The 26,088-nt window shown below is 32.2% G+C and overlaps 3 protein-coding genes across 5 annotated transcripts; 1 reads left to right on the top strand and 2 right to left on the bottom strand.

The window, feature by feature from the left end:
- Positions 1-5,428: 5,428 nt before the first annotated feature.
- Positions 5,429-9,841, bottom strand: LOC143636743 (BTB/POZ domain-containing protein At1g30440-like). Its single transcript, XM_077104260.1, has 4 exons — positions 9,491-9,841; positions 8,155-8,224; positions 6,715-7,926; positions 5,429-6,161 (listed from the first exon to the last, which is right to left on the bottom strand). The coding sequence occupies exons 1-4, from the start codon at positions 9,547-9,549 to the stop codon at positions 5,586-5,588; spliced, it is 1,917 nt and encodes a 638-aa protein (XP_076960375.1). The 5' UTR covers positions 9,550-9,841; the 3' UTR covers positions 5,429-5,585.
- Positions 9,842-12,968: 3,127 nt separating this feature from the next.
- On the top strand, positions 12,969-15,520 carry LOC143636695 (cysteine proteinase inhibitor 6-like). 2 transcript variants are annotated; one of them, XM_077104221.1, is made up of 4 exons: positions 12,969-13,190; positions 14,689-14,902; positions 14,979-15,124; positions 15,199-15,520. In XM_077104221.1, exons 1-4 carry the CDS (start codon positions 12,987-12,989, stop codon positions 15,334-15,336), a joined length of 702 nt encoding a protein of 233 aa, XP_076960336.1. In that variant the 5' UTR covers positions 12,969-12,986; the 3' UTR covers positions 15,337-15,520. The 2 variants fall into 2 exon arrangements, with proteins under 2 accessions (XP_076960336.1, XP_076960338.1); XM_077104223.1 differs by having other exon boundaries at positions 12,979-13,190; positions 14,994-15,124.
- Positions 15,521-15,967: 447 nt separating this feature from the next.
- LOC143636742 (putative UDP-arabinose 4-epimerase 2) lies at positions 15,968-21,663 on the bottom strand. 2 transcript variants are annotated; one of them, XM_077104257.1, is made up of 9 exons: positions 21,590-21,663; positions 19,031-19,155; positions 18,044-18,157; positions 17,862-17,969; positions 17,669-17,760; positions 17,444-17,585; positions 17,261-17,355; positions 16,740-16,869; positions 15,968-16,625 (listed from the first exon to the last, which is right to left on the bottom strand). In XM_077104257.1, the coding sequence occupies exons 1-9, from the start codon at positions 21,648-21,650 to the stop codon at positions 16,242-16,244; spliced, it is 1,251 nt and encodes a 416-aa protein (XP_076960372.1). In that variant the 5' UTR covers positions 21,651-21,663; the 3' UTR covers positions 15,968-16,241. The 2 variants fall into 2 exon arrangements, with proteins under 2 accessions (XP_076960372.1, XP_076960373.1); XM_077104258.1 differs by having other exon boundaries at positions 21,596-21,663.
- Between the last annotated feature and the right edge of the window lie 4,425 nt (positions 21,664-26,088).

The following is a 26,088-nucleotide window of genomic DNA, read 5'->3' as shown; positions in this document are numbered from 1 at the left end:
ATTTACAAACAAAAAGATATCATATATCTCTATACTGAAGATATAGAAAATAACATTGTCTACATATAAAGTTACTAATTAAACAAACTTAAGTTTATAACAAAAGTCATGAAAATATTAGATATTAACAGTCTTATACCAACATGATCTTCATAATTTCCGTCCTCCAACAAAGCAATATAGAAAAAAGAAATAACATCATATAAATTTAATGAAATGCAAATGTTGTACTTGTAAACAAATGATGATTTTACATGAATTATAAGATATTATAACTTATTGAATCATATATAAAAACATACAAAGAATAACAAAAATAAATAAAAAGTTAAATTATTTTATAACTTATACCATTAGTACAATAATAAGCAAACAAAGGAAATTAGTCTTCAAATCAATAAAACAATTTTACAATGTCGATTCAACAAAACTATTATCGCAATTTTGATTCAAAAGATGAACTCTCTGTAAGACATTTATTACACACCAATAACCGTAATGCTTATTACTCTAAAATATTACTTGTGTTTATTTACACATCAATTTAAAACATTTATTACACATCAATGTTAAAATGTGTTAAAAGATGAACAATATTTAAGACAATTCTTTTTATAAGTAATATTATAAAAATATGTTACAAAACAAATTGTTATGACAATTAAAAAATCTAAATTTAGTTTTTCATAATACAATAATTAATTGATCTTTAAAATAAAGTCTTAATCAATATTCAATAACATATTAAGTTTTAATCAAGTATAGTTACGTATATTTGATTCCTAATATATATCATTCAGAAAATATGAAAAAACTTTCTCATTCAATTTTTTATAACTCTTTTGTAGATAAATTGTGTTAAATAATCATTGAATACATATAATAATAATCTTATATTGTTTTAATATATTGTGCTTTTTAGCTTTATATTTCTTTCAATATGAACCCATTTAACCCGTTTTCTTTGTAGCTATATTTTTTTTACCCATTTAGAGAATTGCATCTACTCAGGAGATTAAATTTTTCTTCGTATCTCGTACATGCTAATTTAGTAGTGACGAAAATAGAAATTTAATTTTGTTTAAACTTCAAAATTATAAATAATCAATAAAACTTTTTTTTCCTTATGGGAATAACATGAATAAATTAAGAAAACATTCCATGTTCATTAATAGTTATTTTACGGAGAAAAATGTATAAATTAAAGAGAAAATGTGTTTTATTTTTTAGCAACCACTATTTGTTTGACAATTATGTTTAAATAACTTTATGCGTTATTTTTATGTGTTTAAAAATATAATATTTAATGTAAATTAATGGTTGTACTTAAGAACTGATTTGAAGTCAAAACTTATATTAGGTCAAGAAAAGTATTATCCTTTTGTACAATAAACATGGTGATTAAAATACAATTTAAAACACAGATTAGTAGATAATGTATTTGAATATGGTTGATGACTATCAATGAAATTTGAAATTAATGATCAACTGTGTATTGTAAGTCTCTTGGACTTGCTTGGTTGCTGCAAATTTGAAATATTTCTAACAAATGTCAGACTGGAAAAATATATATATATATATAGTTAGTAAATTTCCATCTTAAAAAATCCACTTTTGAATTAAATAACCCAGTGACTGACCCGTGTAATACATGAGCGCGAATTATAGAAAACGTAAAATATACATATATGTTTTGAATTTAAATGAGTTGTAAATGTTATATTTATAAGAACGGATTATTTTAGACCAATTATAAGGTATTACATCATGAATATTAATTAAACGGTAAGTGCATCATTTGAAATTAAGTTATTATTATTAATTATTATAATTAAAATTATAATAACATACACATTTACTAAAATTATAGTCAAGTAATATTAATAAAAATATTCAAATTCTTAACCTATTAAAATTCGGTTTTTGAAAGTATGGTCAAAGTCTAACTGTAAAATTCGGTAATTGTTTAATATAAAAACAATTACATTATTTACTTTAATATTAACTTTAATAGTTTCGAAAATTAATTTAGTTAACATATACCAAAAATATATGGATACTTTAATATTCAAACGACTTACCTTAATTCGTTTATTTATTTACTTATTTACTTTAATAGCTTTAATATTAGCTTTAATATTTGAACTAACAACAATATACAATTTTAAACTTTGACAATTAATTTATTGTAAATATAAAAAGAATTAACTTATTTACTTTAATATTAACTTCAATAGTTTCGAAAATCAATTTAGTCAACATATAACCAAAATATATGGATACTTTAATATTAAAACGACTTATTCGTTTAATTATTTACTTATTTCCTTTTCATATATTTAAATGTGTTAGAAGTTACCTTAAATCATCTAATTATTTATTTATTTCTTTATTACTTATTTACTTATTTACAAATTATGTAGTATAAATTAATAACTTATATATGTAAACTTTAATATAATTAGAAATGATAAATAAATGTGTAATTATAATATATTGTACTATAACAAACATATAGTAGTTATAATATTACCGAGAAATCATGTCGTTTTTTACTCCATATTATGTAAATTTTTGATTTTACATAACAATATCAATAAAACATCTAATTATTTGTCTTTAATTCGTTTGAATATTTACTTATTTCCTTATTTACTTAACATTAACTTATCAACTTTAATCTTTGAAGTAACAATATTCCATTTTAAACTTTGACAATTAATTTATTGTTAATATAAAAACAATTACCTTATTTACTTTAATATTAACTTCAATAGTTTCAAAAATTAGTCAATATATAACCAAAATAAATGGATACTTTAATATTCAAACGACTTATTCGTTTTAATAATTACTTATTTTCTTATTTACTTTTCAAATAATGCAAATGTGTCAGAACTTACCTTAAATCGTCTAATTATTTATTTATTTCCTTATTACTTATTTACTTATTTTTAGATTATGTAGTATAAATTAATAACTTATTTATGTAAACTTTAATATAATTAGAAATGATAAATAATTTTGTAATTATAATATATTGTACTATAAATAGAAAACATATCGTGTTTAAATTTATCAAAACACGACATTAACCTTTTTTTTTATCAATTTTACCAAAAATATAACAAATTAACTTATTTACTTGATGGTCAAAAAATATTAAAATTAAGTGTAATATTAATTTGAATATTTTCGAATACCAAATAAACTTATTCACTTTGACTATCAAGTAATTATTTAGAAATAATTCAAATTAAATTAAAATTTGTTTGTTTATAAATTAAGGAAAGTCAAAGTATATCAAATGTGTTAATGGGATAATTAATGTATATAAATTACAATATTAATGTTAATTAGGTTATTTAAAAAAATAAGGAAAGTCAAACTAATAATAAATTTTGGGACAATGGATTAACACACGCCGGAAAAAAAAATACAGATCAACTAATCTCGGATCTCCGATATACAATAATATTATCTTTTATGTAACAAAATTTAAAATGAATATACATGAATATTCAAAAATGAAATATAAGTCAATATTAAAATTAAAATCTATACATGTTATAAACTCATGACCAATCCGGGATTTAGATTATATGAGTCGAACATTTACCTGAAATAATAAAAACGAATATTAATATTGATATTATGAATTATTTTAATTATAACTAATAACCAGAAAAAATTAAAGGCGTTACCGGAAACAGGAAAATTAAAGGTGTCACCAGAAAATAGATTGTATAAGCCGTGACACTCACCTAAAATTATAAAGTAGAATACTAATGTTGATATTATGCAACCATTGTTATAGGTAAAACAAATATCAGGAAAACCTAACCGGGAAAACTTACCGGAAATACGAAAAAATTGAATATAAGATTTTGATTAACAAACTAAAAAGAAAACTTGAGCAAATAAATCGGGTAGATAACCTGAAATAATTAAAAACAATGATTGTTAAAGGTGTAACACATAGCCGGAAAACTCAACGAAAAATCTTACCGGAAAAATTAATACGTCCACATATAACCTTCATCGCCGTTTATGATTTACAACCTAAACTGATTTTAATAAAATCAGTTAACAATGAGAATAAAGATAAAAAGATTAGAGGAAACAATAACCGGAAAAAAATTTAATGTTGCCGGAAATAGATAGATCAAGATCGGAAGTTTATTATAAAATATATACTTACCGGAAAATTAATACAAATCTACATCCATATTCGTCGGAATATATGAATAGGAGAAAGGAGATCCGGCTAAAATATAAAAAGAGAGAAAAAGTTGATTAGGGGTAAAAATTTAAGAAATGTTATGATTTAAATATAGTATTTGAATTTACGGGTTAATGAGCTAAATGGATATCCAAGGCCCGCGAGAAAATAAGCTTAAATGGGTTAATGAGTTAGATATAGGTTACTTGCTGAGTTGGAATGCTTAAGAAATGTAAGGGGTGACATGGCAATGAGGTGGCATCTTATATGGACACCCTAGAATTGTGACATGTGGAAATTGTTCATTGCTTTAATAGTATGTATAGATAGGGTTTTTAAACTATATCAATCGATCAATCATACCCAGTGAAATCCCACCAATAGCGTAGCTATAAGTAGGGTCTGGGGAGGGTGGGATGTAGGCACACCGTACCTCTATTCACATGGATAGAGAGGTGGCTTCCAGAGAGACCCTCAGCTCTAAAGTACATATGTATGAAGCAATACAAAGGAAATCAGAATTCAACAGTAGTAGTAGTAGTAGTAGTAGTAGTAGTAGTAGTAATAATAATAATAATAATAATAATAATAATATTAATACTATTTATGTAGAGAAAATATTATTATGGTGTGTGACTAAAATAAGGTAAATAAAAGCCCTAAGCCCTAAAAATCCTTAACTTTAATTCTACTTCTCCAATAATTCATATCCTCAACCATGTCCTCAGAGAGATTTAGGTCTATCAAATCATGTTTAATCCTCTCATCCCAAGTCAATTTAGGTCGTCATCTACCCCTTCTCCCCTCTATAGTAATGTTTTCTATGGATCTAACAGGACTCGTCATTTGTCTTCTCCTCACATGTCCAAACCATCTCAATCTCCATTCTCTTATCTTGTCTGCTATGTTCGTTATCCCTAATCTCTCCCGAAACACGACGTTTCTTATTCGGGTTTTTAAACTAATAAACATCAATATCACTTGGCCAAAGCTAATATCACTATATTTAATCTGTAAGCTAATATCAATATATAATGAATCCTATCATAAGAAGGATTGGACACAAGACTTGTCTAATATTATATAGAATGATGTTAAATTGTTAATAAGACAAGTTTTTGGATGTTCATATAATAAGATTTTAAATAAAATTTTGGATTTGGAGACTGAAATTTTACCCAAAATAATAAGATGAAAGATTGAAAATAATACAAAAACCAAACAAATTTACTTTTACCTCTAAGCTCAGGTCTTCCTAGAACAGACTTTGACCACACAATATTTAAAGTCAAAAACATAATAAACAAGGGCTAATAAACATACAAATATTTTTCAAACTCTACTAACATTTTATTTTCCAATTTTACCCTTCCCATGACAAATCTTTCTTGTGCTTTTGTTCCTTCCCTCTACTCTTTACAAGCTTCCCACTTGCATTATTATTATTATTCTCTTGCTTACTAACACTTCCCTCTTGTGCACTACACATTTGAGACTTAAGTTTAAACCCAAACTTCTTCGACACGCTACTCCACGCACCACCACCGCTTCCGCCCTTAACCCGACCCAGTTTCTCAATCTCCTGTTTCATATCTGAACACTCTTTTTCAAGCTCGGACACCCTCATCTTCATACTATCCATACCGACTTTCAGCACTTGATTCTCTCTCACAGCCGTGTTCCAACCACCGTCCTGTGAGGCTGCACCTAGCCCGCTTCTCAACTGTAGTGACCCGTCTGCAAGATTGTCTGAGACCAAGAAACAACCGGCTATGGAGGTCCTGAGCTGCAACTGCTCAAAGAAAAGAACTTGGACTATGATTCTTAATGGTAATCGTTCGTTTTGTGCCGCGTGTGTGCACGCTTCTAATGACAGTTTTTGGCAATCCATGAGCCTGCAGAGTTGTTCTTTATCCGATTCTGCTAGCCACGGATGAGACTGCATTTGTGAAATTAACAAAAGTTAAAATGGACCGTTATACCCTTCGAAATACCTGTCTTGTAATGTTAACAGATGAGTAATGCAGTCAATGTACTATGTATCTCCTATGAAAATTGTTAAATATATTTTTTTTTGGCAAGTTTTTAAACTAAAGTTATTTTTGCTATAGATAACAATTTCAAGTGAATGGACTATTTTACCCTTGAGTGGCAAAAAGGAAGGTAAAAGTAATCTAAGGGTAAAACAGTCAATTCATATGTAATGCGTTTCAGGCCAACCCAACCCGTTTGAACACATATGACGTAACGATAAGTCCGTCCTAATTAATTTTTATGTGATTTATAGATTATTATTGGATCAATATATTTTTCTAATCATATTAACACACTAACTATTTAAAAAAAAAATATATCGAAACATCCCTCCTAAATCACTTTTATTGAAAAATATACATTACTATTGGATCAATATATTTTTTAAGCAATAAGCATATCTATTTTATAAAATAATTTACTCGTATTGGCTCGTTTTCCAATCATAAGTTTGTTACCTTTAAATAAATGTCAATTGCACGATACAACCCATCATCCATCGGTCTAGCATACTCGGGAACAGCCTCAGCAAGAGACATAAACTTCGGAAGCTTTAAATTAACATCAGGTGCAACTTCCGCCAAAAAACCGTCAATTAGCTTAGCCACCATAGTGACAGGTGTCAAAGACGGTGAGCCCAACAACCGTTCATCCTCAATAGAACATGGAGACGCGCCACCCGTTGCCTGATCAATAGCCATAAAATGCTCAACCATCCGCAGCACACACTCGATATTATACAAAGTCTCCATCGAGTAAGAAAAACTCGGCATTAATAAATCTTCAAGGGTCGCCTGATCAAGCTGCATCCCGATTCTTTTCTCCAAATTCAACACGCAAGACGGGTCGGCCCGAAGAATCAAAGCGGTCCGAAAAAGCCCGAATAAAAACTTAGTTGAAACGAGCCCTTTTTGCATCGGGAGTAAACGGTCGATTTCCTCGAGTAAAATCTTTTGGTCTTCTTCCGGTGGCGGGTCAATGGCGGGCCCCATCTGTGCACTTTTCCGACGACTTAACCCGGGCAAATACTTTTTTGCGTAATACTCGAGAGAACCCGCGATTATTTCTTGTTTAATCCCGCGGGCTTCCATTCCCAAAATCAACCTTTTGTAAAGAGGTAAAGTCAAAGACGACACGTCATCAAACCACCAATCCGAGCTCAGATTTAAAGGTCGGGCCCTGGTGCTAATACCGTTCCACAACAAACTACCTCCCGGGCTCTGCATGGGCCCGCCGTGGTCAACCACGGGCCAACCGAACAAATTCGGGTCGGTGCTCGCCTTGACCGCTAACGACTCTATACATCGTTTCGTAATGTTGAGAGCTTCGGCGTGAAGGATAATCTTTTCAACGGCACATGTTTGGAGGGATTTTAAAGAATCTTTCCAGTTCTTAAGAACGACTTGATTGAAAAAGATTTCGGTTTGGGAAATTAAGTTATCTTCGCCGTATTGTTCCGTCATTTCTAGACGCTCGGCGGCACATCGGAGGTGTACTACGTTTGAAGCGGTGATTTCGTGTTTTACACCGTAACAGAACTTAGCAACGAGTTCGAATGTTTTGGCCCCACCGGGAATGTCTTTGAGGTTTATGGCACAATTTGTGTCTCCTTTCTCGGATGCATCTGCTATCAGTTTTTCCATAACACCGCTTCTCGAAAGCAAAGGAAACTGAAAAAAAAAAAAAATTATTAAGTTTTTGAACACTCTTGTTTTGCAACTTCTTAAAGTCAAATTTTCATTGACTAAAAAATATAATTTCTTTGTATTGATTTCACACTTTCAACATAAACTTCATGATATTAATTTTGAAATATAAATTTGCTCCCCTAAGTCAAAGTCAAGGTCAAGGTCAAAGTATGTTGACTAATAGAGAACATAAGAAACAGTCAACTTTACCTTATGGAGATGGAAAGACATATCCTCCACTTCAACGACAATATCACTCGGAAGACCTGTTGTGCAAAACCTACAGTAACAATCATAGTCAAACATCCAAACGATAAAATAAAATCACAAATTTGCCTTGACAATATAAATACCACAACAAGAAGAAAAAGTCATGATTAGCAAATAATAACTCAAATGCACCAAACAGAACGATTGCCAAAAGAAATCAAAACTACAAACATGAAGTAGCAACGCATCGTCTATGAAAAATCAAAACATATATACATTTTGAACTTTTGAAGTCCAGTGTTGACTTTAACTTCAATATTAATTTGACTTCTTATAATTCCATGACTTTTAATATTCAATATCAATACAGGTTCTTATAATACTGAAGAACGCGGTGATAACTATACTAAACTTACAACTGCAAAATGTGTAAGCTTGAAATAAAACTTTAATTCAACTAACTTTCTGTTGCAATAAAAGATAAGAACAGACGTACCCTTTTGACTTTTGAGGTCAAATCATTACTTTTAAACTCTATTGATAAAGCAAATTCTTTAAATTTTAAAAAGCACAATATAGAGCTGCAATAATATGATGTAAACTTTAGAAAAACACCCCCTCAATTCAACCAACTCTTTGACATAACAAAACCTCACTTTGACTTTTCAGGTCAAACACATAGCTTTTTCACTCAACATTGATTTAGACCCTCTATATCTCTAATCATTATTAAAAAAAAACACTTTTGAATAAAACATGATTTAAAACCTTTCAAGGACAAAAACTTGATGCTAAAACTTAACATTGATTTAGACCCTCTATAACACTAATCATAATTAAAATAATAATAACAATAATAATAATAAAAACAGGATTTAAAACCTTTCAAGAACACAAATTTGATGCTAAAACTTAACATTGATTTAGACCCTCTATAACACTAATCATTATTAAAAAAATAATTAAAAAAAACATGATTTAAAACCTTTCAAGAACACAAATTTGATGCTAAAACTTAACATTGATTTAGACCCTCTATAACACTAATCATTATTAAAAAAAACATGATTTAAAACCTTTCAAGAACACAAATTTTATGCTAAAACTTAACATTGATTTAGATCCTCTATAACTCCAATCATTATTACCAAAAAAAAAAAAAAATGATTTAAAACTTTTCAAGGGAACACAAATTTGATGCTAAACTTGAAAAAAAAAACTATATTGGCTACAGATGCATATATACACACACATACATATACAATTAGTTATATCAATATGCGTTCACCAGATCAGAAACAATAACATAATTTACAAAGATTAAACAACAACATACCAAGCTTGCCCTTGTTTCTGGAAAGCATCTGCTTTAGATCCCAGCTTCATACAAGCCATTTCCACTACTCAATGTTCCACTTCAATTATCAAAAAAAAAAAAACCAAATTGACCTCCAAGAACCCTAATTTTGGACCAAATTACCCTAACCCCAAATGCAGCATCAATCAATAAATCAAGAAAACCCAAACCCAGTTGTAAAAATGTAAACTTTAGGTCAACCACCCACTAGCAGCAGCTATTATTAATATTAATGCTGTACCCACCTCAAGATTCCAAGAAATGAACCCTAAAATAGCTGCAAGAATCAAGGGGTCAAAGAGGTTTGCACGTGGTGGGTGTTTGCGGCTAAATTACACAACAACATAATAATCATAATCAACCCCAAGACTACCTTTATTTCTGTTTTGTGAATAACTAGAAACGTGGGGTCGGTTTATGGGTAACCTACTCATTACTAGTTTCTTGAACTGGGTGAATTTTTATAAATAATAATGGTAGCATGGTGTGTTTAGTAATTATTATGATATTTTTAAGCTTATGTAGAGGTGCACAAAAAGGTCGGGTCCAACCGACGGGTAGGATTAGGTTTTGGATTTTTCCTCTGAGTAGTACTCAGAATCGGAACCAACCCGAAACCGGTGGAACCGGAACCGGAAATACCCGGTCAAAGCCCGACTCTTTTACCCTACCCGAAACCCGAAAAAAACCCGGAGGAACTGGACAAATGCCCGACTATACCCGGAACCGGTTCCTACCCGGACCTGATTTTACTTTTGTTGACCATACCCGGAACCGGTTACTACCCAGTTCCGAGTTTAAAAAAACCCAATTTGTGCACGTCTAAGTTTATGTTTTAATTTTTTTTAATGGTCAACGAGTCGTTTAAATGGGTTACTGACTAAATTTATTATATCGGGATATGCTCGTTTTTTTATTCGGATAAAACATTCACATGAGGTCAACGCCCGTGAACACTCGTCTGAATGCACGACTGTGTGGTGAGATAAAGCGTGTTCCGGTCTTAGGATTAACATAGTGAACGTCACCTACTCGCCTAGTCTCCAGTGGCAAAGCTTAGACGAAAACTTTGTTTTGGGGGGGGGGGGCGAAATTATGTATAAATTTTTTATAAACGGAGGGGGTCAGACTCAAATTTTCGGGCCATAAAGGTAAATTTACACAACGTATAAAGAATTTCTAACGAAAACGAATAAATACACACTACAGTGAAAAAACATAGGGGGCGAGGCCACCCCTGACGCTAATTATGTTTCGCCAGTAGTCCCCCATCCCCATCACCACCCGATGCTACATAAACTAAATGGTGGAGGTAGAAATGAAACCTGGATCACATACCAAACTCATTAGCAAGGTTTATGTTTAAACAAATGGGAGTTGTGTTATATAAAACTTTCATTACCCAAAATTCATTTCAAAAATTGACAAAAGTAAACAACTATGGTGAGTTTGGGTCCAGATAGGCCATGTGTGGTTGCTTGTTTACACATTAATGAAGTTATTATATTGTACTGTTTTTTGTTGTACATCACCTATCATATCTTGGGTTACCCTTTAATCTTTTATTTATATATACAAATGAATAAATTTTGAAATTTATTCTAATATGACAAAAAAATGTTAACGAACACATGTTCTTTTGGTAAGAGATAAGGGTACATATTTTTGTTCTCATTGACTCGTTCCATATTGACAACCACTTTGCATCATGCTGTCGTAATTGATAGAAACTATGGGGGCATGGTGGAGTGAGGATTAATCTCATTGTTTACTAGATGTAAGGTTTGAATGTGTTTTTTTACGATATGACTTTTAAAGACAATAAAAAAGGTTTTCTCCACCATTGGCGTTATGTATAAGTCATTTATGTCACCAGATAAAAATTTATCGAGATCTAAACTAAATGCAATAAACAACATGAAATATAGTTTTTCATAAACCATCTTAAGTTTTGGTCAAAAGTTGTCTTACTGATTATGTGTTTGTTTTTACAAAATTTTGAGTTCGCTTTGTGTAAATGTTTTTGCTGTGAGAAAGAGAGATGGTGGCGCCTGGTTATGGAAACAGTCGACAGATGGCTTGTTAAGCGGTGGTTGGTTGTGGCGGTGGCCGGTGGTGGAAAGGACATGATTAAACTTACTTGAATTTGGTGTTCTTTAGTGGAACAGACGAAAGTTGCAAGCTTTTATAGACATTAGATACATTATTTTTGTTGACATTTGTTAAGAACTTAAGATAAAGACTGGAGAACAAACAGAGAAAACTGATAAAAAAAAACAAAATTTACAACTTACTTTTTTTGATTGAACGATCAACAAAACAGTTTATTAAAAACTAGCAAAAAGATAGACAACCGTCAAAACAATAACACTCGATACACAAAATAACAACATTGAAATTAACAAAACGACAAGGATCTCCGCCTACCCATACAAGCCTCGTGTTACACCTGAAACCGAAGCTAATCCTCCCAAAACAAACCGAGCCTTCACAGTCTATTTTTATCCAAAGAAATACTAACACCTTAATTTCCTCCATCAGACTAGAAGCTTGAATGGGGGGTCACATTATTTACCAAACCATTCATCTTCTTCCACAAGCATCACAATATAATCACAAATAGCTTGAAATATATTATCCTTATCCTTACGAAACAAGGTAAACTTCCGTAACTGCAAAAACATCCCGAATACAAAATTGCGAAATCAAGCGCCACACTGTTTGAGCAAGGCCACAAGAGACAGACACATGTTCGATCGACTCCTCAACTTCCCCACAAATCAAACACATAACCGAACTAGCATCTTCGGGACATGAAACCAAGTGTAAAGTTATATAAAAACATAAAAAATAACAATAAAAGTAGGGGTGTAACCGTTCGGTTCGGTTTTGGATGTTGTTTTTTCGGTTTTGCTAACCAAGCCAAACCTTTTAGGCAAAAAAAAAAAAACTTGACTCAAGATATTGATAGTGAGCATGACATTCTTTTTTTTTCTCTTTAAACTAATAATATATGGAACTGAAATATTAAAAGTTAATAAAAGATACATTTAAAATCAAAATCCAAAATCAAAAATAAAAATACCAATATTATTAGTTATTAACCATATGCAGAACTAAATATATTTGTTATTAACCATGTGTTAAAACTAAACAAATAGTTATTGACAGATTTTGTTTTAATGGTTACGGCTAAAATATTATGGTTATTTCGGTTTTTGTTGTTTCGGTTCGGTTTTTCAGTTCTTTACAAAATACAAACCCGAACCAAAACCAATATTTCATTTTTTTCTAAATTTCAAAACCGAATTTTGTTTCGACTTTTTTAGTTTTTTCGAGTTCGGTTTTATGACACGTCTACTGTTTGTGACACGTGTACGCTTCATGTTTACCGTCGGATGAAGATAAAGAATATGAATATGAACTCACGTCACGATCACGAATCTCAGCAAATCAAAAACCAATAAACCAAAAAATGCAAATCCAACGCTACAATAATCATCAAATTCTTCTTCTGCTACTGCTACTGCTACTAGTCGTAGCATCATCGTCGTTGTTGTTGAATTCAATGGCAGATCATCACACTCCTGCCGGAAGCTTGCAAAACTCATCGTCTTCCAACACTGACGTCATCGACGGCCTCGCTCGTTTCGCCATCGATGAACATAACAAAAAAGAGGTCGTTTGAGATGTATTGCTTTATGTTTTGTTAATCCGTTTCGTCTTTATGCTGATTCAATTGTTTATTATGGGGAGATTGGTGACTTAGGGTTAATTAGATCGCTAAATTAGGGGTTCGAGTTGTGATTATTCAAATATTTGGTTACCGGTGTTTGATCGGCTCATTAAAAGCTTGAATTGAGCCGAGCTTATACGAGCTGCTTTAGTTCGTGTTCGATCCTAAATATAGCTTGTTATAGATGGGCCCTAGCCTCATCGCGAGCTTCACTTTTCAAGCTCGAGCATAAACAAGCGTGTTATTTATATAAATATAACTTAATATATTAAATAGATAATTTGATGATAGTTATTGTCATATTATACATTAATTTATGAAGAAAAAAAAGTGGATAATGTATGTTATATTTTGTATCTATGCTGTCAATATCGGTGGTACCTCGGTTATTGGTCCTCATGTGAAATATCGGTCGGTACTAACAATGGACAATGTTGACCAATATTGATCGATATTTCACCGCTATATCACAGATATTCTATTCCCGATATCAGTGTTTTAAGTCATAGTTTTCAAATTTTGGTGTTTGATGTTGCTTTACTGTTTTGAGTCTTAATCAGTTCCTACTTGCTTCCTACTTGCTATAATTGCTAGTGCTTTGCAAGTTGAAAAGGGAAAATTTGTTAACGTAGAAGAGTATACTGAATTGTTACTGGTAAAGTACTGTATATAAATTCTGCATGATTTAAAAATTACCAATATCTCAAATATCGGTCCTCAACCGATATGCGATATTTTCCCGCATTAACTGCTTAGGCCGAGATCGAGACTAGAATAGCTCGGGCTCGGCTCGGCTCGGCTCGTTTACACGCCTAGCAAAATTAAACTTAAATCAGTAAGAATATAGGTCTGTTAGTCTTAATTTTATGTTCTAGGTTGCATTTCGCATGATTTAGGACTAATTAGGTGGAACTGAGGTCTACTAGGAGGGTTAAACAGAATACACTTATTTTCAAGTATTTGAGATGTGATAGCTGAATTTTAATTGATAAGTGTCATACATTGAGGCGTATGAAAGGAACACAAATGCAGTTACATTGATGATTCAACCTTCACTGCTTGAAGAAACAGGCAAAAGGCCCTAAATTCTTGAAATTAAAACTGATAATTTAGGACAAACTAGATTGCGATTTAGAGGCTTGACGAAGGTATATGGTTTCATAAATATATGTTTATGAGGTATTTGTGTTGGTGTTGAAAGTAACATGTTTAGAATTAAGACAAATTTCAACTGTAAAACTAGGAATTTGAGAAAGGTTGTTAGATAGGGTAGTTCTAGGTGAAACTTCAAAACCTAAGCAAAATTCTTGATCACTTTACTTCTTATTTATTTATTTATTTATTACTTCATGATATGATTTATAAATAATGTAAAGAGAACATTAATCTTAAGGTGTTCAAGATAACATTAGTTTTAGTAAACGTTATTCATTTTCATCAGAATAAAATGCTGAAGTTGGCAAGGGTGGTCAAGACGCAAGAGCAAGTGGTTGCAGGCACTTTGCATCATCTTACACTGGAGGTTGATGATCATGAGGGAAACAAGAAAATATACCAGGCCAAAGTTTGGGTAAAGCCATGGTTGAACTTTAAGGAACTGCAAGAATTTATTCATATTAGTGAACAAAACTCTGAACATGATGAAGTTGAAATAGGTAGTTACTAATTCTTGTCAAACTGTTAGCCAAATTCAGTTTCTTGACAGCATAAAATTTAATGTTTTGAAACCAGATGGCGGTGGCTCAGGTTATCAGTCAGTACCTGTTGAGGATATTGCGGTCCAGGATGCTGCAAATCATATCATCAAAACACTGCAGCAGAGGTCTAATTCGTTATATCCTTATGAATTGCTAGAAGTAATTCATGCTAAAACAGAGGTATGCAACTTTTGACATTTGAAAGATAATAGTGTAACGTAAATCAAGCCGTTAATTTGAAAATTATGTGACAGGCTGCGGAAGGATTGGCAAAATATGATATCCTGTTGAAGGTAAAAAGGAATGACAAAGAAGAGAAATTCAAGGCTGATGTGCACAAGGACAATGAAGGGGTGTTTCATGTTAACCACATGGTGCAGGACCATTCTTAATTGGATCTTGCTTCATGAATCTGACAGGTATTAACTGTATGCATGTTTTATGTCTAATAATCCTTCAGTGCTGGATCATAATACTTTGATTACATAATATAGATACCTTTATTTTGTGGTATTTGATACGATATGACTTATGAGTAATAGTTTGTTATGTAACTACCATAAACTTGAATGTTGGCCCTTTTTTGTAGAAATTGTATGTTAAGTTGCTTAGTAGTGAAAGTTATGCATTTGTTTTAGATTATATGCTTGATTAGATGTGGCGGTTTGACCGAGTTGGTTTTGAGTGTGTTGATCTGGGTTCTTTTTTTGTCTTTAAAGGGCAAATTAGCATTAGTAACCAAAAAGGGAACTGGTCAAAGGTTGACCAAAATTAGCATAAGTAGCCAAAAAGGAAACTCGGTCCTTTCGACGGACTTGGTCTTGAGTGTGTTGATCTAAAAATGCTGCTTTTGGGAGACGCCAAACACTAAAACACTATCCGAACATAAGGAGTATATTAGACACATAGGGTGCTTCTCATGGAATCTAAGCAGCAGAAACATAGAGGTATGACATACTTCTAAAATGTCGTGTATATTTTCGTGATTCTCGTGTTTATATATATAGCAAGATAATACTGAAAAACAAAGAACCAAAATGTATTATTTATCTCTCTCCATGATCACTCTCAATCCATATGATGTACGGGTTGCTCTCCTACTACAACCCTCTAGACCCTTTCCCAAAAGTAGAAACCTACAAACTTCCAATTCTCAATGCGTAAAATACAAATACGGAAATACCCATTACAACAATATTTGTCCAAAAGACCCTATAAGTATATTTGTATTCATGGTTTTCTTCCTTTGCAGAAGTATATAAATCTGAAATTTCTTGTATGAATTTGGTATAAGCTTCTAGGAAGAACCCTTGGTGGGCCCGTACCCATTATGATGCAACTTTTGCCATTTCCAGGCCACCTGTAAACTCTTTTCCAGATCAGTGTATTTTGCCGACCAGTCGAGTTCGCGGTGTATCTTTGTGGGGTCACTGTAAACCTCAGCATAGTCACCAGGACGACGAGGCAAAGATTCGACATCTATGGTCACCCCTGTTGCCCTTTTACAAGCTTCAACAAATTCCCTAACTGATCTTCCTCGTCCTGTTCCAACGTTGTATATTCCAACTTTCCCAGGTTGTGCTTTCTGTAGTGCTTTTACATGAGCATCCACTAGATCAGTTACATAAATGTAGTCGCGTACGCATGTTCCGTCTGCGGTTTTATAGTCTGTTCCTCGAATCTGTAATAATTAGTTAATTGTTAGATGATGAAAGTGTTTTGACAAATTGTCAAACCAATATGTTTAAGAGTGTATAGCTAAGTTTCTAATGAGATTAGATCAGATTAAGCTAACCTTAAGCCCTTTTGTAATTCCTCGAGCTGCATCAAAACACGCAGATGATATCCGTCCGTGCTCACGGAATTCTGGTCTTGGTGCTTCTCCTAACCTTCCTTCTGGATCCGAGCCAATCACATTGAAGTATCTGCAAGTTGAATATCAAGGTAAAACTATTTATTTGCCAATCTTGAAATACAAAATATGAATGTATTTGACGGTAAAACCCGTCAACATGTTTTGGATCAGGGCATGGGTCTAAGTGGGTTGCTTTGTGACCCGGGCTGGACTGACCCGCCAACACTTTTTGGTATTTTTTGAATTTTGTAAATAATTGATGCATCAATATAATTTCTTCAATAAACTGATTGAGATCATTTTGAACAATTTTAACCGTCCGGCCTCTTCTATTTTGAGTAATTTTAAAAACATTTGACCCGCTATTAGTCAAATACAACCCCAATTGACCCGTTTCTACATAAACGGATCAAACCATCTCTACTGTGCACAAACACAATCAAAATGCTCATAGCAACAACCTTAAGATCATGAACGCCATCTTTGAGTTTTTATGAAAATCCAGGATAATATCTTCTGCCATCTTCTTGGCTTTTCCATACGGGTTAATCGGGTTCTAAAATATTCAACAGAAAAACAAGCAAGATAAACACATTTCGCACCAGAAAGCAGACTATATAACATCAAAAAATCTTTAATATTACCTGAGGGGTATCTTCGGTAATTGGCATTATATCGGGTTCCCCATATGTAGCACAAGTACTAGAGTATATCAAAGTATTCACATTATGTGCTGCCATAGCCTCTATTACCAGCATGGTATTTGATGTAATATTGTGATAATATCTGCATTATAACAACACTCAGGCATCAAAGTAAATTCGAGTATCATATAAACGGGTTACAGATCCGAGAGGTATCGTTCTTACTTTAGGGGATCAAGGGTACTTTCGCCAACGTATGCAACTGCTGCAAAATGCATCACTGCATCAAATGCATTTTCTGAGAAGATTTTGTTTAGCTGAAATGCTTGATCAAGGAAACAAAACAAGACATATCCATGTAAGGTTGTTGTTTGTGCTACAAATGATGTTTTGTTACGTAGTACATATCAAAGGATACAGCTTTTGGATCACCCAAGTCAGCTTTAATAAATTGAAGTCTACCGGGTTCCGGAAACAGGTCTTGGAGAACTTTAACTGCTCCCAGATTTCCCCTGGAGAGATTGTCCTATCACAAAACAACAAATGACCCACCATATCTTATAATATCATTACTTGAATATATTTAGTTATTTAATTTACCACAATTGTGACACGGTAAGAGTCTTTTAGAAGGCGTAGAGAAGCATGAGAACCGATGTAGCCAGCACCGCCCGTTACTAAGACATGAGTAACTCCTGTTTCATGAACAGAAAACTTCAAAACAAACAAAAAGAGAGTATTAAAAATTGCAGGATAGTCAAACTAATGCAAATTTATAATATACATTATGCATTATACATTTATAATAACTAAACAAAGTACAAGCATGTGCATAATTAAACGTAAACTGGATCGTGATTACTAGTTACCGTTTAAACTCTTTTGATAAACATTAGAGTAAACTACACTTTTCGTCGTCCCTGTGGTTTGTTCAAATATGCAGTTTTAGTCCAATAGTTTCAAATTTGCTATTTTTGTTCATGTGGTTTCATTTCACTTGCAATTAAACCCGATCCCACTTACCCCGTTAAATCTATCGTTAAACCCATCAGCGTGCACCTTACGTGAGGGGAGGTTTTGTCCTTTTTCTCTCCAAATAAACCCAGCCCCTCACGTTAGAGGGCTTGCGAAATAAGGTTGGGGCTTATTTGGGGATAAAAGAGACAAAACTGCCCCTCACGTGAGGTGCACGCTGATGGGTTTAACGACCAGACTTAACGGGGTTAGTGGGTCGGGTTTAATTGCAGGTGAAATGAAACCACAGGGACGAAAATGCAAATTTGAAACTATTGAACTAAAACCGCAAATTTGAACAACCCACAGGGATGAAAACCGCACTTTACTCTAAACATTAACAAAGATAGTTAAACTTATTATCATTATTTGGTATCCTTGAGTTCCCAACATCTGAGGCATAGATTAAAAGTCAAGATTATGATTTGACTTCCAAAATATTATCCTATTCCTAAGTCTAACATACAGCGGAAGTTTGACCGTCGATGATTAAAAGTTGTAATCATAATCTGTTTATCAAACAAAAGAATTGATCAACTTGAAAGTAAAGAAAACAAAAATCTATTTACTTACCGGACACGGTCTGCTGAAATTCGTGGATGCTTTGATTATTACGACACATAACGCGACAAAACCCGTAACAAAAATAAGCTTTCTTACTAAACCACTCTTCTTCACCGGATCGACAAAATCCATGCCTGTAAACACAGCAAAGAAAACTGTTTCAAATCCTCTACAGTTTCATGTTATAGAGTAGTTATAGCCATAAGAGAAGTATAATTGTCATTATGGCAAGCCAGCCTACAACTTTGACTTTATGCATTTAAACATAGTTAATACTTAATACCAAGTCAATGGCTTGCGAAGAGGAAGAATAAGTCATTGAAGAACATTCCTTACAAGCTAAAACACAAGATTACAGATTTACTAAGGGTGCCAAACCCAACCCAAATGGGTTGTTTTGGGTCAAGATGGATAAACTTTAAAAGTTAAATGGATTAGGATGGATCATAAAAATTCTACAAGTGGGTTAGGATGGGTTGAAAATATACAAGTGAGTTTCATTTATAGGTTAAAATGAGTCAAAACAAAATATCCAAGTTATCCAAAATTTATCTATTTCAAAATACCCAAACTATCACTTGCGAAACAAAACTCATCCGAAACCCAAAAAACGATCAAAACGAAACAAAACAAAAACGAAACTGAACCGAAATAGAAAAACGACCAAAACGAAATGAAACCAAAAAACTGACCAAATCGAAACAAAAAAAGAGAAATGCAACCGAAAAGCTAACCAAAACTAAACAAAAACACCGAATCGACCAAACTGAAACAAAACTGAATCGAAATAGAAAACCGACCAAAACGAAACAAAAAACCCGATATGAAACCGAAAATTTGACCAAAACGAAACAAAAAAAAAGCGAAATGCAACTGAAAACCGGACCAAAACAAAACAGAAACACCGAACCGATCAAAACAAAACAAAAACACCGAATTGACCGAAACAAAACAAAAAAACCAAAATGAACTGGACCAAAATAGAAAAATGACCAAAACGAAACAAAAAAAAAGCAAAATGCAGCTGAAACCTGACCAAAACAAAACAAAAACACTGAACCGACCAAAGCGAAACAAACGAAACGAAACGAAACTGAACCGAAATAGAAAAACGACCGAAACGAAACAAAAAAACCGAATTGAAACTGAAAAGCTGACCCAAAGGAAACATAAAAAAAACAAAATGCAATTTAAAAACCGGACCAAAACGAATCAAAAACACCGAACCGACAAACGAAACAAAAAAACTGAAACGAAACTAAACCGAAATAGAAAAACGACCAAATCGATACAAAAAAACCGATATGAAACCGAAAAACTGACCAGAACGAAACAAAACAAAATACAATCAAAAAGCTTACCAAAACGAAACAAAAAAACTGAAACGTAGCCGACCAAAATAAAACAAATGAATCGAAACGAAATGAAACCGAAAAACTGACTAAAACAAAACAACACTGAAACCGAAAAAACTGAGAAATCGAAACCGAAATCATTGAAACCGAGCAAATACCGAAACCGACCGAAACGAAAAAAAAAACCGAACCGAAAAGAAACTCCTGAAAAACTCGAAATTGAACCGGAACAAAAAGTGTTTTTTTTATGAAAGAGAAGGACGGGAGAAACATTTTAGTTATTTTACATTTTGAGTTATTATTTTTTTATTAGTTTTTTTTATATTTTTTTTGAGGGGTTTTTAAAACCTTTTGTATGTCAACCTTCACTTAGGTTAAGATGAGTTAGTTTTATCCATCTTGACTCATCCTAACCCTCTATTTTAAAAATCCATATTGACCCAATATCCATCCTGATCCATTATCCAAATCCAACCTAACTCACTCCTATTGCCACCCCTACTAATTAATGATGCTACAAGTTAAAACATGAAATTGTATTATGTATACATTGTTTTCGTCCACACGTCGGTTTCAAAAACCATGACGCTATACGTTATCCAAAAATTAAAGAATATAGATAAATGATCAAACAAAAACCTCTAAGACACTTGAAAACTCGTGAAACGACTTTTAACAATAACTTTTTTTATCTTATTATTATTATTTTTATATGTTATTAATTTTTGTTAAAACAAACAAGAAATAAAAGTAAATATGAGTACGTAGCTTGCGAAAATACATATATGTAGCATTGTAGCCCGTAATCCACATGCATTTACCTCATATGAATCATATGAGTAACTTTGCAAGGTAAACATATTTACTATCGCAAGTTACATATATATTTTTATTACTTATTTTTTATTTCGGAAAAGATTAATGACATTTAAAAATCATGAAAAATGAAATAAAATAATTATCGGTTAAAAGTGAATTTCACGTGTTTTCATGTTAAATATGGTTTTTGCTGGAACCCTGAATAATATACGAAAACTAATTTAAACAAAATATGAATATAGCCATACATGTGTGGATTCGCAATGTTAAACAAAATATGAAGCTCGGAAATCGGAATAAACAATATAGAGTCTGAAAGTGTAAATGAGATTTTGGAAGCGAAAAAAATTAATAATAATAATAATAATAATAATAATAATAAGTAAGAGTTTACCACCACCTGAAGAATTTGGCCTGTTAGACCTTTGAGGTCTTGACCTTGTAAAACTCAGCATTTGCAAATCAACTCCTCCTCTTGCCTGTAATTTATAAATTAGTTATATGAATCTGTTAATAATGTTAAACTAAACTAAAAACATAGATCATAATAATAATGTTAAACAAAATACTAACTTACTTAATAATAATAAAATAATTGAGCAAATGGAGCAGTAGCTTCAAAAGGTAAGATCTAACAGAGAAGATTATAAAGAAGGCAAAAGGTGACATTAATGATTGAAAATATAAATATTAGATTTGAGTGCAAAATCAATTACCTTTAACAATGCAACTAAAAATAAGCTAGGCTCAAATTGACAACGCAACAACCGGCAATCATCGCGATCATGATCGTAATATTTAAACCATAAACTTCAATTTTAAGAGACTAGTGTATAGAAGTATAGAACAATAACTTTCTGATTGATGAATGTAGTACAAAGTAGTTAAATGTATGTGGGAAAAGAGAAGATCTATGAAAGTAGTACACGTGTTATAATTCGATTGGATTGTGTAAAGAGAAAATGTGGAAATATACATAGCAAAATAATATTATTGTGTGTTTTGTTTTGTATGTGGCTCGAGTTTCTCGTACGTTAATGTCGGAATACATGAATATGTAACATGTTGGTGATGTTGTGGGGTAGGGTCGGTGGGTGTTGGCTCTGGGGCAGGTTTATTTGTCAAGGTTGCTAGCTTTGTTTTCAAATGTTGTTTATTTAATAATAATAATAATAATAATATAAGTTAATAATATGTAAGATATTTATATTAATAAATGTATTAATTTGTTTGTAGCTTTTAAACTATAAACTTTAATTTGACAAATTAGTCAACCTTTGTGTTTGCGTAGCGGCATTAACAGATAACAAGTCGAGTTGAGCCCTAACTGGGTTAAGCACGAGTTTAACTTGTTTTCACTTAATGAAATTTGAGTTTAACTCGTTGGTTTTGTGTGTTTTAGGTTCAAATTTTTTTGTTTCTTATTATTTTTAGTTGATTATGTTATTTATATAGACAAATAATTACATGTATAACATAATATATGCTATCTAGTTATTTGTATCGTATGAATACACGTACATATATATGCTAAAATCAATGATGCAAAAGACGCTAGGCGGACCCTATGCGGCCGACTGGGGAGTTGGGTGTACTTGGAGAACTCGAGGAGTACTCGGAGGGGACTCGGACATGGTAAATATAAAGAAAATTAATTTTTGGATATTATATATATGTCAAATATCATAAGTTTACTAATATTTATAACAAAATAGGTGAATATCAATATAAATAAAAGAAATACATTTTTAAATAATATAATATTCTAAAAATTACTAATCATTAATTACAAAAATGATATTTGTTCTTTAATATTATTGAAATATGAATTATGTTTTATTTTTTAGTCAAAATTGGTCCAATTTCATCGATAACATGTGGTTCTGGTTGAGGTTGACCACATTTGACCAATTCTTAGTAACTAGACGGATTTACATAAACTCGCCTCGGCGACATACCTTGTAGCGAGTACTCGGCCTTGTAATCCTACTTTTATAACATTGGCTAAAATTATGTAATGCAATATTTGTTATATTAAGTAAAAGTTTGTTATGCGTAGATAGCTCGGTATTTAAGTTCATGCTCGAGTTTGACGTATTAGGTAAGTTTCAGTTTAGGCACATACCTTTTCAAGTTGAACTCGATTTGTTAAAGTTCAACTTGATTCGAGTTTTCTCAAGTAGATTACGTGTGGTTCGTCTTGTTTTCATCACTACATATGTTCCACATATAATTTTCACTATTGATTCAATAAGGAAATGTTAAATTGTATTATTTGTTTTTTTACTTTTGTAACGATGATAATATAAAAGGAAGAATAATAAGTAAAGACAATTGTTGGAAACATTTGATTAAAAGTTACGTCGTTACGACATCGTTTTTCTAGGCAGGTGCTTGCCGTTCACGTTGACATAAAACTAATTGTGGTTGGATGTCACAAAATAGGTTTCATGTATCCAATTTATAACGTGGTTCATATCGTTTGCTTTCGACACCTTTAGCGCTCTCGGTCCTGACGCGGTTCAGTTTCTTAAGCGGGTTCAGCAGGTGGTCAGCAGTAACTCCGCCCATGCTAAAGGGAACGTTATGTTTAGTAGGGTAGGGTTTGCTATTCAGAAGAGGGTAGCGGCGCAGCTTGTTGCCTGTCTATCTGCCGTTAGTCTGTAATTGTCCCGGTGTAAATTTTAATTAATTTATGTTTTGTTCTTTAAATAAAAAAAAATAAATTATAACGTATGATTAAAAAACTCTTGTATTGTCTTATACATGTTCTTCGAGGTGAATCTAGTACCATTTTAAGATATATTAAAATTTTTCATTGCAGTATACAAAACTGGATTATTTCTTTTACTAAGGCTGTGTGTTGTGGGATAACCTAGATTTGCTAATTATCATGTCATGTCACTGTCATGTAGGCATAGAGACAATCCCATGTTTTATGCGTTGTTGGATAACCCAGTTTTACTAATTATCATGCCATGTTTCGATTTTTCAATCAATCAATCATACCCAGTTTAGTCCCACCAACAGCAAAGCTATAAGTAGGGTCTGGGGAGGGTGGGATGTAGGCACACCGTACCTCTATCCAACGGGTTAAAAAGATGGCTTTCAGAAAGACCCTCAACTCTGTAATACATATGTATTAGGCAATATATAGTAAATGAAATAGTATTAATAATAGTAGTAGTAGTATTAATAATAATAATAATACTAATAAAAATAGTAATAATAAAAACAATAATAATAATAATAATAAAATAATAATAATACAACGGGATAAATGTTTCGATTTTTCAAGACAAATTTTTTAATGTTTATATTTATGAAATACTACAAACAAAAATATAAAACTACTAAATATTCTTGTAAGTTATTAAAATCAAACAAACTAACATTTTTTCTAATCATCTTCCTTCACATTCATCATTATTCTTGTTCAACCACAAATGTTCTATCAAATCCGATTGAAAAATTGAATGTTTCTCCTTATATTGTATTTCAACAAGTTACAAAGTCTCTCGTCGTTGTTTAGTAGTGTGATTAGCGATCCCGTATCATGATCGTAGTCGTCTTGGCAAGTTCCCCGGCCCAAGTCCTCAATTATCATTTTATGAAAGATGATACAAGTATACATAATGCTTGTTGACTTGTAATGACTCCTTTCAATACAAACTCATTTAATTAGTCGTGAGCGGAAACCGAATTAATACTTTTTAAACCTTCCGTTGAAACATAAATAAATCAACTTTACTTTAATAGAGTAGTTAATAGTGGAACCCAATGTCCAACCTTGATGAAAGTAAGGACCATGACCAAGCAACCTTTAATTTTGCTTAAAACGCATGCCATGCATTTATAAGTTTTCTTAAATAAGATGAAAGATAAACGAGAGCTGCATGCACGTGACCCCTACCTTGTAAAATGCTTAAACCCATCACATGATATGCACGTGACATCTTTCCATGAAAGTTGAAATTCATAATTAAAGATTTTTTTTTTCATTTCTAATTTAGAAACCAAACACTCATGATTCATGTTCTCATTCACTCACTCTCCAACCCCATATCCAAACACACCCTTAGATTGTGTCATGTGTGTGGTTGGTACATACATACTAGCTTAGCTACATTGGTATCATACTATCATATTGTGTGTTTAATAGTATAGTGGGATAGTAATGGAGAGAATTATAAATTTATAATGTAGCTCAACCAAGGCATCATACTATCATAGGGTAATATATCTACAAGAGACCAATACATGTGGACATTCTTTTTATAGGTATCGATATTATATCATAAACTCTCACTTTAATTACATAGCTAGTAAAAACTCACCAATGATTGGTTCGAGCAAATGGAGAGTCACACTTACACCACTGCCACCCTCCCCTTGATTGGATACCTCCGTGTCCATGTCTTATTCGTTTCTCGTGTGATGACTGATGACAAAAAAATAGTTTGATCATTTTACAACTTTCCTAAGTATTTAAGCCTCCCAAAAATTTATCACCATGATTCACATGCCCAAAAACCGGGTTAAAAGAGCATATATCTCAATGCACAAGATCAATAAAAACTTTATTACTAAAACTCTACAAGGTAAAACTGACTCAAAAACTCGTTATAATGTGAATTGATGATCATAATAATTAACATATTAAACAAGAATTAAACGCACAAAACAAGCTCTCCAATTTGATTAATCTATAAGACAACTCATTCTTTATCTAATAAATCAATCAATTATACTAGAGGTACACAAATCATGTATTTTTAGGAACCGGAACATACAGGAACTGGTACCGGGTATGACCAACAAAGTCAATAACCGGGTCCAGTAGTAACCGATTCCTTGTACGGTCAGGTATTTGACCAAGTACTGTCCAGGTTT

This window comes from Bidens hawaiensis, unplaced genomic scaffold, assembly GCF_021521415.1.
Source record: "Bidens hawaiensis isolate Kalapana, Puna unplaced genomic scaffold, B.hawaiensis_p1.1 tig00008041_1, whole genome shotgun sequence".
Classification (NCBI taxonomy): domain Eukaryota; kingdom Viridiplantae; phylum Streptophyta; class Magnoliopsida; order Asterales; family Asteraceae; genus Bidens; species Bidens hawaiensis.
This window is presented reverse-complemented; position numbering and strand designations above follow the sequence as displayed.

Excerpts from the sequence above, each read along its gene's own strand:
- LOC143636743 (XM_077104260.1), bottom strand. The coding sequence starts at position 9,549 with ATGGCTTGTATGAAGCTGGGATCTAAAGCAGATGCTTTCCAGAAACAA. Across the intron at positions 7,927-8,154 it reads TGTCTTTCCATCTCCATAAG|TTTCCTTTGCTTTCGAGAAG; the intron begins GTAAAGTTGACT and ends TTTTTTTTTCAG. Across the intron at positions 6,162-6,714 it reads CAATTGACATTTATTTAAAG|TCTCATCCGTGGCTAGCAGA; the intron begins GTAACAAACTTA and ends TCACAAATGCAG.
- LOC143636695 (XM_077104221.1), top strand. The coding sequence starts at position 12,987 with ATGCAAATCCAACGCTACAATAATCATCAAATTCTTCTTCTGCTACTG. Across the intron at positions 14,903-14,978 it reads ACATGATGAAGTTGAAATAG|ATGGCGGTGGCTCAGGTTAT; the intron begins GTAGTTACTAAT and ends TTTTGAAACCAG. Across the intron at positions 15,125-15,198 it reads TAATTCATGCTAAAACAGAG|GCTGCGGAAGGATTGGCAAA; the intron begins GTATGCAACTTT and ends ATTATGTGACAG.
- LOC143636742 (XM_077104257.1), bottom strand. The coding sequence starts at position 21,650 with ATGCTGAGTTTTACAAGGTCAAGACCTCAAAGGTCTAACAGGCCAAAT. Across the intron at positions 18,158-19,030 it reads ATTTCAGCAGACCGTGTCCG|TTTTCTGTTCATGAAACAGG; the intron begins GTAAGTAAATAG and ends TTTGTTTTGAAG. Across the intron at positions 17,586-17,668 it reads AGTACCCTTGATCCCCTAAA|ATATTATCACAATATTACAT; the intron begins GTAAGAACGATA and ends GTTATAATGCAG.